This window comes from Amia ocellicauda, chromosome 7, assembly GCF_036373705.1.
Source record: "Amia ocellicauda isolate fAmiCal2 chromosome 7, fAmiCal2.hap1, whole genome shotgun sequence".
Lineage (NCBI taxonomy): Eukaryota > Metazoa > Chordata > Actinopteri > Amiiformes > Amiidae > Amia > Amia ocellicauda.
Window position 1 is genome coordinate 13285119 of NC_089856.1, and position 12480 is coordinate 13297598.

The 12480-nt window shown below is 45.6% G+C and overlaps 1 protein-coding gene across 3 annotated transcripts; it reads left to right on the top strand.

Moving 5' to 3' along the window:
* Window positions 1–3596: 3596 nt before the first annotated feature.
* mettl1 (methyltransferase 1, tRNA methylguanosine) lies at window positions 3597–8632 on the top strand. Of its 3 annotated transcripts, none has more exons than XM_066708518.1 (6): window positions 3597–3713; window positions 4569–4738; window positions 4858–5042; window positions 6896–7009; window positions 7722–7823; window positions 8053–8632. In XM_066708518.1, exons 2-6 carry the CDS (start codon window positions 4588–4590, stop codon window positions 8176–8178), a joined length of 678 nt encoding a protein of 225 aa, XP_066564615.1. In that variant the 5' UTR covers window positions 3597–3713; window positions 4569–4587; the 3' UTR covers window positions 8179–8632. The 3 variants fall into 3 exon arrangements, with proteins under 3 accessions (XP_066564615.1, XP_066564614.1, XP_066564613.1); XM_066708517.1 differs by lacking the exon at window positions 3597–3713 and adding an exon at window positions 4006–4254; XM_066708516.1 differs by lacking the exon at window positions 3597–3713 and adding an exon at window positions 4276–4478.
* Window positions 8633–12480: the final 3848 nt, after the last annotated feature.

Consider the following 12480-nt stretch of genomic DNA (forward strand, 5'->3'; position numbering starts at 1 on the left):
GGCGGGACGAGGTACCGGGAAAGGGGGAGGCGAGGGGTGGATAACCACTTTCCCTCCACCCTCTGCCTCCATCCCCCCTTCCTCCTCGCCCTCCGTATAAAACAAGAACAAACACACATAACAGCAGCTCCAGAACCGCCAGCTTGCGCTCCAGCGTTGTCATTTCTGACCTTCGTCTCGTTTTCTTCTTTTCCATTTGTCTTTGTTTTGTTTTTTTTCTAAATTCTGATTTGGGGGCTTTTTATAAACAAAGGAGGAGGAAATTGATGAAACAAGCAGTCAAACCATTTCTCTTCTCTCTCGCTCTCTTCTCTCTCTCGTTCTATCTCTCTCTCTCTCTCTCAGACCTCCTCTACAACATCGCTCTCCTCCTCTTTCCCCTGTATCTCCCTCTTTCTTTTTCTCCCTCTTTCGTTCTTGGCCAGATGTGTTCTGAGGACAGAGAGACAGAAGAAGAGACAGACAGAAAGACAGGGGGTCGTGGGGTTGGGATTTTGTATTGTTCTTTTTATGATTTCTTTCTTTGCAGGTTGCTTGGTGGTTTGACTGGCCCACAAATGACAGTCTCTGTATTCCTCAAGCCAGGGGAGGAGATGAGGGACGGTGGGAGGAAGCAGAGAATGACAATAAAATAAAATACGATTTTAAAAACAAAACAAAAAATGGTGCAATAAAAAACATTCAAATAAATAATGGAAAATGACATTGAGGCTCCAAACCAAGACGCGTCGTCCCGGCAATAAAGATACCTGTACATTTCACAGTGACTCCGCCCCCTGCGTCTGCACTCTTATTAAACACCCCCCCCCCCCCACACACACACACACACACACACACACCCAACTGCCCCACCCAGTGCACTTTCTCTCTCTCTCTAGATCACTTTTCTCTGTCTCTCTCTCTTGGTCACTCTATCTCCATCTGTCTCTCTCTCAATCACTATCTCTATGTATCACTTTCTCTCCTGCCACTCTCTCTCTCTCTTTCCTCCCTTTCTCTCCCTCTCTCCCAAATGTTGTTTCTCTCTCCTTGTACATCCCGCTCCCTCTTACCTGTCTCCCACACTTTTACTCGCTATCTGTCCCCAGCTCCCAGTCTCACTCACAAAAAAAATCTGATCAAAGTTCAAAGGTCACAGCACCTACACCATTTACACTTAAACTGTTGCCTCCGACCTTGACCCTGGCAACACACTTTTGCAGTCCACTCTGAAATTTGAAGTTAAAAGGTGGGGTTCATTGATAGAGACAGTCCAAAGTTATATTTAGGTTTGTTTCAGAGTAAGAGTTAGATTAATCAGGCTAATTTTTGTGTCCAGAATTAAACTTTGGGGTTCTGATGAGGGTTTGGGGTTTGGGTCGGCCTAGGCTTGGGCTCAGAGGCCCCCAGTTAAATGTAGACCTCCTTTAGTCTCAGGGCTGTGGTTCTACATGTGACCGGAGTCAAAATACTCCTGCAAGAGCAGACGTGGAGATATCAGATCATTTACTCATTAAATGAATACCGAATTCCCATACAGAGGTGTCACAGTTTCAATTGTTTCTCTGACTGATTGACTGGGTGTGCAGTGCTGTACAGTGCAGAGTAATACTTAAGGATCACCTCTAGGGGGTGACAGAGGACCTTCCCAGATTGAACATCTCTTCAGCAATGCATGTGTGTGTGTGTGTGTGTGTCCCTGTCTCTCTCTGATCTCTGTGGGAAGTTTCCATGCTCAGACATGTCTGTTATATTCTACAGTGTGCGCTGGTGATCAGGAGATTGGCGTGTGGTAAGTCTGCAAAGCGTACGTTGTATATGGAAGTAGACAAGATTTGTTTTATATCAGTGGTTCTCAATCCTGGTCCTGGACCCTAATAAATCCAGTAGAGTGTAGTGGAGTGCAGCAGAGTACAGATGCATTGCTCTACAGTACAGCACACTATAACCCCAAGAATCATATCACAGCTCAGGACTGTATAGTGCAGTGGCATACAGTACACTTCAACACAGTACATTATAGCACAGCAGAGTACAGAATACCGGAGCACAGTACTGAGCAACAGAGAGCATTACTTTGAGTAGTTTAGCTAAAGTAAATTTGAATTTAGCTATCAAATTAGGGTTACACTGTGTCCAGGGCTAGTGTTAGGGTCCCTAACTTAGGCTTTCGTTAAAGTTGGGGTTGCGTCTCTACTGGGTTAACCGAATCGAATGTGGATTTGGAGCAGCTTGGCTTGACCTTTTGCTGTTGGCGGGAGCTGGGGTTCAGGCTGTAAACATTGTAGACCTTAACATAGGGCAGGTAACCTACTGTTGGAACACAGTGGGTTATAGCAAAAATTATCTCCTTTCTGCACTGCAAAGCTCTTTCATGGTTCAGAATAAATATAGCTAAATCCTGTTTGGGTCTTTTAATCCTGATAAGAAAGTGAAGATTTGGCTGCTGAAGGTTAGGTAAGGTACTTTATGTTGTGTCAGTGAATGAGAAGTTTATTTATTTATTTATTTTTTGTTTGTTTATAAATTATTTTGTTCTTCTCATGTGACATTTCAGAAATTCCCATGGCACACCTGCACAGCTCAGCCCAGCCCAGGTCAGGTCAGCACAGCTCTCTCCCTTCCCCACCAGGGCAGTGGCCAAGTTACATCAGACCCGCCGGAGCCAACAGAGCAGAAGCGGAGAGAGCTGGCGGTGTGTGTAATCCCCTGAGCAAACACGACCCGCTGGACTGAGCGCCACGAGGGGGACAGCCCCGCTCACTGTCAACACACTTTAGACTTTGCACCACGAAAGCAGCTGTGCTAACATCTGCCTGCTAAGAATACCTCGGACTACTCTGAATGTGTGTCCCGTCCCTCCAGTCCCTCACCTTAGGTTCAGATTCAGGACAACACAGAGGTACAGCCTGTGACTGACATCCACGGGATAGTTAACTCTTTCCTGGGTATCTCAGTGTTTGCTCGGCCTGGCCGTATTCTACTGTGCTGTACTGTCAATACAGCCCTCTGTTGTAACAGATCCCAATTGTAAGGGCACTATTCTGCTGTACTGTACTGGCACAATTATTCTCTCAGATAGCCCATTCAAAGGCACCTGTCTCAGACCCAGGGTTGTGCTTTCCAGTCCCAACCTGTAGCTACTGAATATTTTAAGAAACTAAAATTGAAATGAATTTATTAAAATCAATGCATGTCCATATATGTACTTTTTGCTTGTTTAAAAAATATCAACTATCAGCACAGTGCAGCAGGTGTCTCCAGCCTTGGCCCTGAAATCTAAAGAACAGCACACAAAGAGAGGCTGATATCCACACGATATTGGTGTAATTGTATTTGTGGATTTTGCAACTGTTGACTGGAATACAATCTGAGAAAGGCCGTCATTTAGGGAGACAATTCATTCTTCTCAATAATATTTGTGCTTAAATCAATGTGTTGCTTCATGCAGGTCATTTACTCCTCACTGCACCATGTATTAAAGAATAACAAGAAATTCAATGCAGGTATCTTGTTTAGCAACCTCTTTTGACTGACTGCACATATTTAAGTCTCTCAAATATCTGAATTTTGAAGTTGCGTTAAACAGACATAGTTCAATGCCTGAATTGACAGTGAATTATTTAGGAATTTATTTATCGAGTGATAGTGCAACTGGACTTTCCTGAACTGTTTTGAAGTCTCCGATGTTTGATTGGACTGACCACTATCCTCATCACAACACCGAGAGACAGGTATGAGCAGAAGTCGACCAGTTTGTCTTGCTTGTCGCAAATAACGAGATCTAATAGCTAAACTTCAGGGGTTAACGTTTAAAGTACTAGTAAACTACAGACGCTTTATAATCACTTTTAGATGCACTTTGGGACCACAACTGGTCTATCTGCATGTTAAAGCCATTGTAGCGGGGTTTATTCCCACCAAAGATGGCGGACTCTAATCTCATACAGCTTCTTAGTAAAGACAGCTGGCAAAGGTATCTACTTCCATTATAGATCTATGGTTCCGACCGTGTTGCGCCTGGTGATGATGTCATACGGCAGCGACACAACAGATTCCCTGGACCAGCGTGGAGTCAGAGAAGAGCCGGAGAGGCCGTTGCTTGCTGTTTGAGCGGCAGAAAGCATTGTCGTGACCCGGTGGTGCTGTTCGGTTTTCGGTTGTAATGTCGGCGGAGTCCCAAAGCAGCGTGAAGATGAGCGCGTCGCTGCCCCAGAAGCGTTACTACCGGCAGCGAGCCCACAGTAACCCCATGGCAGACCACACTTTCGACTAGTGAGGACAAACTACACTGTGTACACCTCTGTATTATACTGGGCGCTATTGTTTGTTTATATGCATCCATGCATTTGTGTGTTGTATATGTTGATATGTATGTATGTATGTATGAATGAGTGTGTGTTTCTGCTACAAAAGTACTGTGTAAACACATGCAGAACTTCTGTACTAAAGAGAGAGGGAGAACAAATGGCAGGCAGAGATCTGTGCAACAGTTTGTGGTAAGTGGGGGGGTGTTCCACATGTCATGGATTGTGCACTGCAATGTATTGTGTGTCTTGATATGTGTGCGCTCTCGCCCTCTCCCTCAGTCCAGTGTGTCCAGAGAAGATGGACTGGTCAGAGCTGTACCCAGAATTCTTCAGGCCGCCAGCGGCAGGCGATTGCCATGATGACCCAGCGGACAAGGCGGAGGGGCGGGAAGATGCAGGGTACCGGGTGGAGTTCGCTGACATCGGCTGTGGATACGGGGGCCTTCTGGGTAAGACATGTCTCTCTCGCTCATCTCTGTTTGTTGTATTTCTCCTTTGTTCAGTGAAGCTGTATTGTGTTTTTCTGTTCAGTGGAGCTGATTTACAGTTTGTCTTTCTGTCTGCTCAGTGGAGCTGTCCACACTGTTCCCCAGGAAGCTGATGCTGGGCCTGGAGATCAGGGTAAAGGTGTCCGATTACGTGCGGGACCGTATCGCCGGGCTGCGGGCCGCCCACCCCGGTCAGTACCAAAACATCGCCTGTTTGCGCAGCAACGCCATGAAGTACCTGCCCAACTTCTTCACCAAGGGACAGGTGTGTCTGTGAGTCTACTGGCCTCTCTGTCCTGCTGACCAGCTTATCCGTTATGTGAAGTCTGCTAAAGACTGATCTCACTCTCCAACAGGTCTGCATGTGTCTGTGTGCGTCTGCTTGTGTCTGTGCATCTGCATTTGTACGTATCTGCGGGCATCTGCTTGTGTACGTACAGTACTGTGCAAAACTTAGGTGTGAAAAAATGCTCTAATGTAAGAATGCTTTCAAAAATACATGTTAATAAATTATATTTATCAATTAACAAAATGCAAAGTGAGTGAACAGAAGAAAAATCTACATCAAATCAATATTTGGTGTGACCACCCTTTGCCTTCAAAACAGCAACAATTCTTCTAGGTACACTTGCACACAGTTTTTGAAGGAACTCGGCAGGTAGGTTGGCCCAAACATCTTGGAGAACTAACCACAGTTCTTCTGTGGATTTAGGCAGCCTCTGTTGCTTCTCTCTCTTCATGTAATCCCAGCCAGACTCAATGATGTTGAGATCAGGGCTCTGTGGGGGCCATACCATCACTTCCAGCACTGCTTGTTCTTCTTTATGCTGAAGATAGTTCTTAATGACTTTCGCTGTATGTTTGGGGTCGTTGTCATGCTGCAGAATAAATTTGGGGCCAATCAGATGCCTCCCTGATGGTATTGCTTGATGGATAAGAATCTGCCTGTACTTCTCAGCATTGAGGAGACCATTCATTCTAACCAAATCCCCAACTCCATTTGCAGAAATGCAGCCCCAAACTTGCAAGGAACCTCCACCATGCTTCACTGTTGCCTGCAGACACTCATTCGTGTACCGCTCTCCAGCCCTTCAACGAACAAACTGCCTTCTGCTACAGCCAAATATTTCACATTTTGACTCATCAGTTCAGAGCACCTGCTGCCATTTTTCTGCACCTCAGATCCTGTGTTTTCATGCATAGTTGAGTTGATTGGCCTTGTTGCCACGTTGAAGGTATGGCTTTTTAGCTGCAAGTCTTCCATGAAGGCCACTTCTGACCAGACTTCTCCGGACAGTAGATGGGTGTACCAGGGTCCCACTGTTTTCTGCCAATTCTGAGCTGATGGCACTGCTGGACATCTTCCGATTGGGAAGGGAAGTAAGCATGATGTGTCTTTCATCTGCTGCAGTAAGTTTCCTTGGCCGACCACTGCGTCTACACTCCTCAACGTTGCTCGTTTCTTTGTGCTTCTTCAAAAGAGCTTGGACAGCACATCTGGAAACCCCTGTCTGTCTTGAAATCTCTGCCTGGGAGAGACCTTGCTGATGCAGTAGAACTATCTTGTGTCTTGTTGCTGTGCTCAGTCTTGCCATGGTGTATGACTTTTGATAGTAAACTATCTTCAGCAACCTCACCTTGGTAGCAGATTTTGGCTGTTCCTCACCCAGTTTTATTCCTCCTACCAGCTGTTTCTGTTTCAGTTAATGATTGTGTTTCAACCTACATATTGAATTGATTATCATTAGCACCTGTTTGGTATAATTGTTTAATCAAACACCGGACTATATGCCTACAAAATCCCTGACTTTGTGCAAGTGTACCTAGAAGAATTGATGCTGTTTTGAAGGCAAAGGGTGGTCACACCAAATATGGATTTGATGTAGATTTTTCTTCTGTTCACTCACTTTGCATTTAGTTAATTGATAAATATAATCTATTAACATGCCTATTTTTGAAAGCATTCTTCCTTTACAGCATTGTTTCACACCTGCCTAAAACTTTTGCACAGTACTGCATCTGCGTGTGTACGTGTCTGCATGCGTCTGCTTGTGTACGTGTCTGTGGGCACCTGCTTGTGTACGTGCGTGAGTCTCACTCCAACTCTCTGTCCCTTAGCTCAGTAAGATGTTCTTTCTGTTTCCGGACCCCCACTTCAAGAAAACCAAGCACAAGTGGAGGATCATCAGCCCCACCCTGCTGGCAGAGTATGCCTACACACTGAGAGAGGGGGTGAGTGTTTGGGGAGAGGGGAGAGCATGCATCAGGACAGGTTGTGAAAGATCACTTCCAGCTAATACACTCACACAGTTATTTCCTTATTACTCATGCTCATATATAGGACTTCAATTACTTTTATAAACACCAGGTCGTCCCACTTGAAAGACAAAAAAACCCAAAGGGGGAATTCTGCAGGAGTGTACAAATTCCAGGAAGAATCTGGGACATGAGGGAGCAGCCCCTGCCCTCAAACTAGGCTTTTTTAAACAAAGTGCGATTTTTAGACGTTCCCAGAAAAGCAAACTGTGCTGTATGCCAGGGCCAAGGTGCACGACTCTGAAACAGCAGCCTTATACACATACAAGACACACAGACACATACAGGCACACACACAGATACACACACTCAGCAAAAAGAGCAGCAGTGTGGAGTAGTGGTCAGGGCTCTGGACTCTGGACTGTAGGATCATAGGTGCTGTTGTACCCTTGAGCGAGGTACTTTACCTACATTACTCCAGTACAAACCCAGATGTATAAATGGGTAATTAGATAATAATGTGACATATTGTAACAAGTCTCACTGTTTTTTTTATATATTTTTAAAGACACTGCACACACTATACACACACACTGCACACAAACATGCACATGCTCACACAAACACACACTGCCACATGGTGCTGAGAGGTGCATTTCTGAGCGGTGCTGTGCTGCTGTATGTGCAGGGCCTGGTGTATACGATCACAGACGTGGAGGAGGTGCATCTCTGGATGGTCAAACACTTCACTGAGCATCCCCTGTTCACCAGAGTCACTGACGAGGAGCTGGTGAGAGAGGGAGAGGGAGGGAGGGAACAGGACAGAGGTGGGGGGGGGGGAGATTATGGAGATGGGAAGGAAGTGGGAAATTGGGTGGAGGCACGTAGAAGGGAGAGATGAACTAGGATGGATTAAGGAAGCAGAGTGCTATGTGTTGTGCTGTACTTTGCTGTGCATTGTGGTATTTTGTTGTGCTGAAGTTGCTCAGACTAATTTCCTGGTGTGCTGGTCCCTGCAGGCTGATGATATCATCATCCCTCGCCTGGGCACGTGTACAGAGGAGGGCAAGAAAGTGCAGAGAAATGGGGGCAAGAACTACCTGGCTGTCTTCCGCAGGGTGAAGGACAAACTGCGGAAAGACTGACCTGCGGACAAACACACTGACTTGGACACATTGATATAAACTCAAAAACTCTGAATCTAGAACCACACCACAATCTAGAAGCCTCAGCCTGGATGCTGCAGTCACTCTAGAACCATGAACTCTCCCAGCTGTGTGTTTAAACCCTGCCTGTGTACTGTCCTCACACACAGCCATGTTTGGTATAATGCGTTTTTTTTTACCTTTTAAATTTAAATTTCACACTGTTGGCTGCAATAGGAATAGAAGTTGCTGCCTTTCTCTCCCCCAGGATAAATTGGGTGATCCCTGTAGTGAGCCAGGCCCTCTATCCACAGAGACGGGACTTTTCTATTTCATAATATTGGAGGGGATATCCAAACCCTACTGTTGCCAAAAAAAACAAAAGCAATTATTAATCTGTGTAATAGACACATGTTATGTCATTGTAAATAATTATATTAAAAGAAATCCTGTAGTCCTTGTTCCTGTCAGTCTTAATTCTCCACATGGTTTCTTTTGTTCCCTGGCTTCGCTACTTTTCTTGTACAGCAATCTTGTCAAGCCTGCAGTGATCCTATTGTACCTCATGGGACTGGATTTAGAATTTAAATTTGAAATGTCAGGAGGCAAGAAAATCAAACCATTCCAATAAAAATCTGTACTTGGCCACAGCACCCCTCCCCCCCGTATTGGGCCCTGCATCTTTGGGTCTCTGATGCTTGACCTTTGACCCTTCACCCCTTTGTGTCCAAGCCTGTGGTAACTATTTCTCCCTCACTGTGGTTTGTGTCTGTTCCGTGTTGCTCTGAGCTGTTCCTGGTGACCCCTGTGTTTTTTAGTTTTTTGTTTTTTTTTTATCTATTTTTTTCTTTTGTGCCTTCCCCCATCCCCTCCATCCTTGGTGTGTGTTTTTGTGGCGTGTGCTGAGAGGCAGTCCTGTCCCGACACGCAGGCTGTGCAGTAAACCCTTTGCTTTTATTATCATTTCTTTTGAGAAAATGAGGAAGGGAGCCAGGCCAGTGTGCGGTTTAGAGACAGACAGACATACAGTGCTGTCTCTCTCTCTACCTCTGTCTCTCACCCTTCCTCCCCCACCCTCTGATCCCCACAGCTGTTCTGATCAAAGGGGTCCATTGTGCGCCAGCTCTGTGTCATGTTAACCCCTTCAGCACACTCTTCTGCTCTCTGCTCCCTGCTCCCTCCTTCCTGTGTTTTCCACTCATGTGTGCATCTTTGTCTGTGTCTCCGTGGGTGCCTGTGAGCTTCTGCATGTGTGGCATTGCATTTGTGCCAAGAATGAACGATTGCTGACTCGGCACGGCTGACTCACACTGACAGGAACACAAAGCTACCTTCTGTAATCCTGAGCCAAGTGTTATACTCGTGCACACACAAACAAACAAACAAGTAAGTACAGAGAGTTCAGATCTTGTTTTGCTTGCTTTTGTTCCTGGTATCTGCCAGGCAGGTGGCGAGTGGGGTAGTGTGGCAGTACATGGTGTGATGTTTAAGTCAGCAGTGCTCCTGACTGCTTGGATGGACTTTCATGATGAAAAGGCATTAACATTTCACTTTACTGCACTCTACTATACACTGCACCACACTGCACACACAATGCGAACTGCACAGCATGACAACACACCAAACCAAACCAAAGGGAAACACTGGATTCAGGCCAGAGCAGTGCAGTCCAACCCTGGCACAGTGACAGTGACACCAGGTCAGGAATGTGGGGAAGTAGGAGAAAGTTGAAAATCAGGAGAGAGAGTGTGTGTGAAAGATGAGTGTTATGTGCTTGGCTGTCTGCATCTGTCTCTCTGTTTCTGTCTCTGTGTGTCACTCTGTCTCTCACATACAATCACTTTCTTTCTCCAGCATTCTGTAAACTACAGTGAAACTTTGCAAAGCCAAAGTTCAAAACTGCATCCTATATACTTGTAGTGAAATAATAAGCAGGTATACTGCAAATGACCTCTGACCCCCTCCTGACCTTTCCCATGCAGCCTTATGAAGTCTGACCTTTCACCCACTTCCACCCTGCAACTGGGATTCTATCTCTCTCTTTCTTTCTCTCTCTGGTCGAGGATCTTTATGGTGGATTTCGAAGTCCAAATGTCTGTAATGCAGATTGATACCCTGGCCTCCAACTCAGTACAACAGGGATCTAGTGTGAACAGATAACCTTGTCTGAGACCACTGGAGCCTCCATTGACTACAGGAGACCCAGAATCAGTGGGCTTCCTGTGCGCAGGTAGGCAGACACACAGGGAGACATCTCAGAGATATTCTCTGTCTGGACTTTATCCACTCACGCTGACAGAAGCCAGTTCTGTACCTTGAACTGGAAGAGAGAGAGAGACCCTAAACTCTCAATTTTTCTGTCTCTATCTCTACCATACAAAAAAGTATTATTATTATTATTATTATTATTATTATTATTATTATTATTAAGCTGTTAACTATTATTAAGCAGGCTGGTGAACTGTAACAGGACTGTAAAAACTGCTGGTTTTACAATAAATCAAAATAAAAGGTTTATTAAGTATAGAATTCAGTAAGCATGAATTCAATCACAGGAAAATATATAATTAAAATAATGGGGAAATTAGCTGTCCAGTGGAAGTTCATACGTGTGCTTGTTTGTTTATATGTTTAGGATATATATATATATATTAGATGTACATCTATGTAAGGTGTCTGTGTGTATGTATGTATATGAGGCAGAGAAGGAGACTTTTTGCATAAATTGCATAAACTGGTGTGTGTGTGTGTATGTATGTGTGTGTGTTTGTAATGGGGGGTCTAAATGCTAACAAATCAAGGTTAAAGACCTAAAATAGCTCCCAAGTCAATGCTCTCACTTCTGTGTAAACCAAATTTTAGTGTGTCTGCTGTGTACAGACTACCTTGAACCAGATGAGGATTCTGTAACAGAACACGCAGCCACACACATACACACACGCACACGCTTATACATACATATGCAGACATACAGACAGATGCACACACAGAGACACACACACACACAGCCACACAGCTCTGTACTGCTGTAGCGAGACTGCCTGGGCGGCGTAAATTACCCTGGATAAGGGTGTCAGCTAAGAAATAAATAATCCTAGAACAGAATATCATAAAAAAGTGAAGCTGCTTGTGGGGGGAAGGTCAAGGTTACATTGTCTATGAAGATTGCGTGACCCAGTACTGTTAAAAGCTCGTTTACCTCTACTGAGATCTACTTTTACAATATGTCAAATTCTGTCTGAAAAGGCGCCTTTATTCAGATTAATGTTTGCTATTTATTTCTTCGCAGACGCCTTCACCCGAGGCGACTTACAGCTGACACTAAACGCTCACCTTGGGAGAAACACAATACAGCTGGAGAAAGAGTGCGGCTTCGTCCCTAATTAGAGTAACATTAACCGTGGGCAACTTGGCAATATTGTACGGGGCATGTGCGGGTAAGAGCGGAAGATATGCTAACAGGCCATTCAGGGCGTTTCAGTGCATCCAGCTGTGTTTCACTAACACGGGGGTGTGGGGGGACCTCGACGTGGAGACAGCAGCCCGGGCAGCGGCTCTGACCGACATCGTGACCACAGTCAGTAACGACCAGCGAGAAGAGGAAGCTGACTTGAGCCGTAAAGTCCCTCTTTCTCTGTTTCCCTCCCTCTCTCTCACACGTCGTTAGCATCGGCCAGACTGATGCGTAATTGCTGAAGTGTTTGGACAGTATCTCGGGCACGTCTTTCATTCTCATGCTTTCAGGACATCATCGCGAAGACTGGGCGGGTGACACGCACACGGACAACGTGCACCGTGTCTCATGACTAAATACACTATTTATTGTTTCCTTCTTGTTATGTTATTGTTTGATTTATGTATTTATGCATTCTTTTGTTCTGCCGTGGCCCGACAAGTGAGCAATATTACGCAGTGCCTCCACACCCCTCCCTTGGCGAGCACTTTACTCCTGACAGGCCCGTCGATGTCCATTTACAGTTAAAAGCCTATAGCTTGCAATCTGTGGCACTGGGTATATTATAAAATATATTTCCCGCGGAGAGCTGAGCTCCGCTGCCCTCACAGCTGATCCCATCTCCCTACACGTGTGCGGCCGCGGCGCCGGTAGAAAGGACTGCCAGTCTCCTGCACTTCTGATTGGACGCACCTTCCACAGATCTCCCGCCCCCTTCCCTGTCCGTAGAGTCTGTAGTGCCCTGCGATTGGCTGGCGAGTAATCAGTAATCAAGCTGGGCGGCACCTTGGAATCCCGCATGCCACTTCAACACTAATATAAATACAGACGAGGGCAGCTGGGGAAGA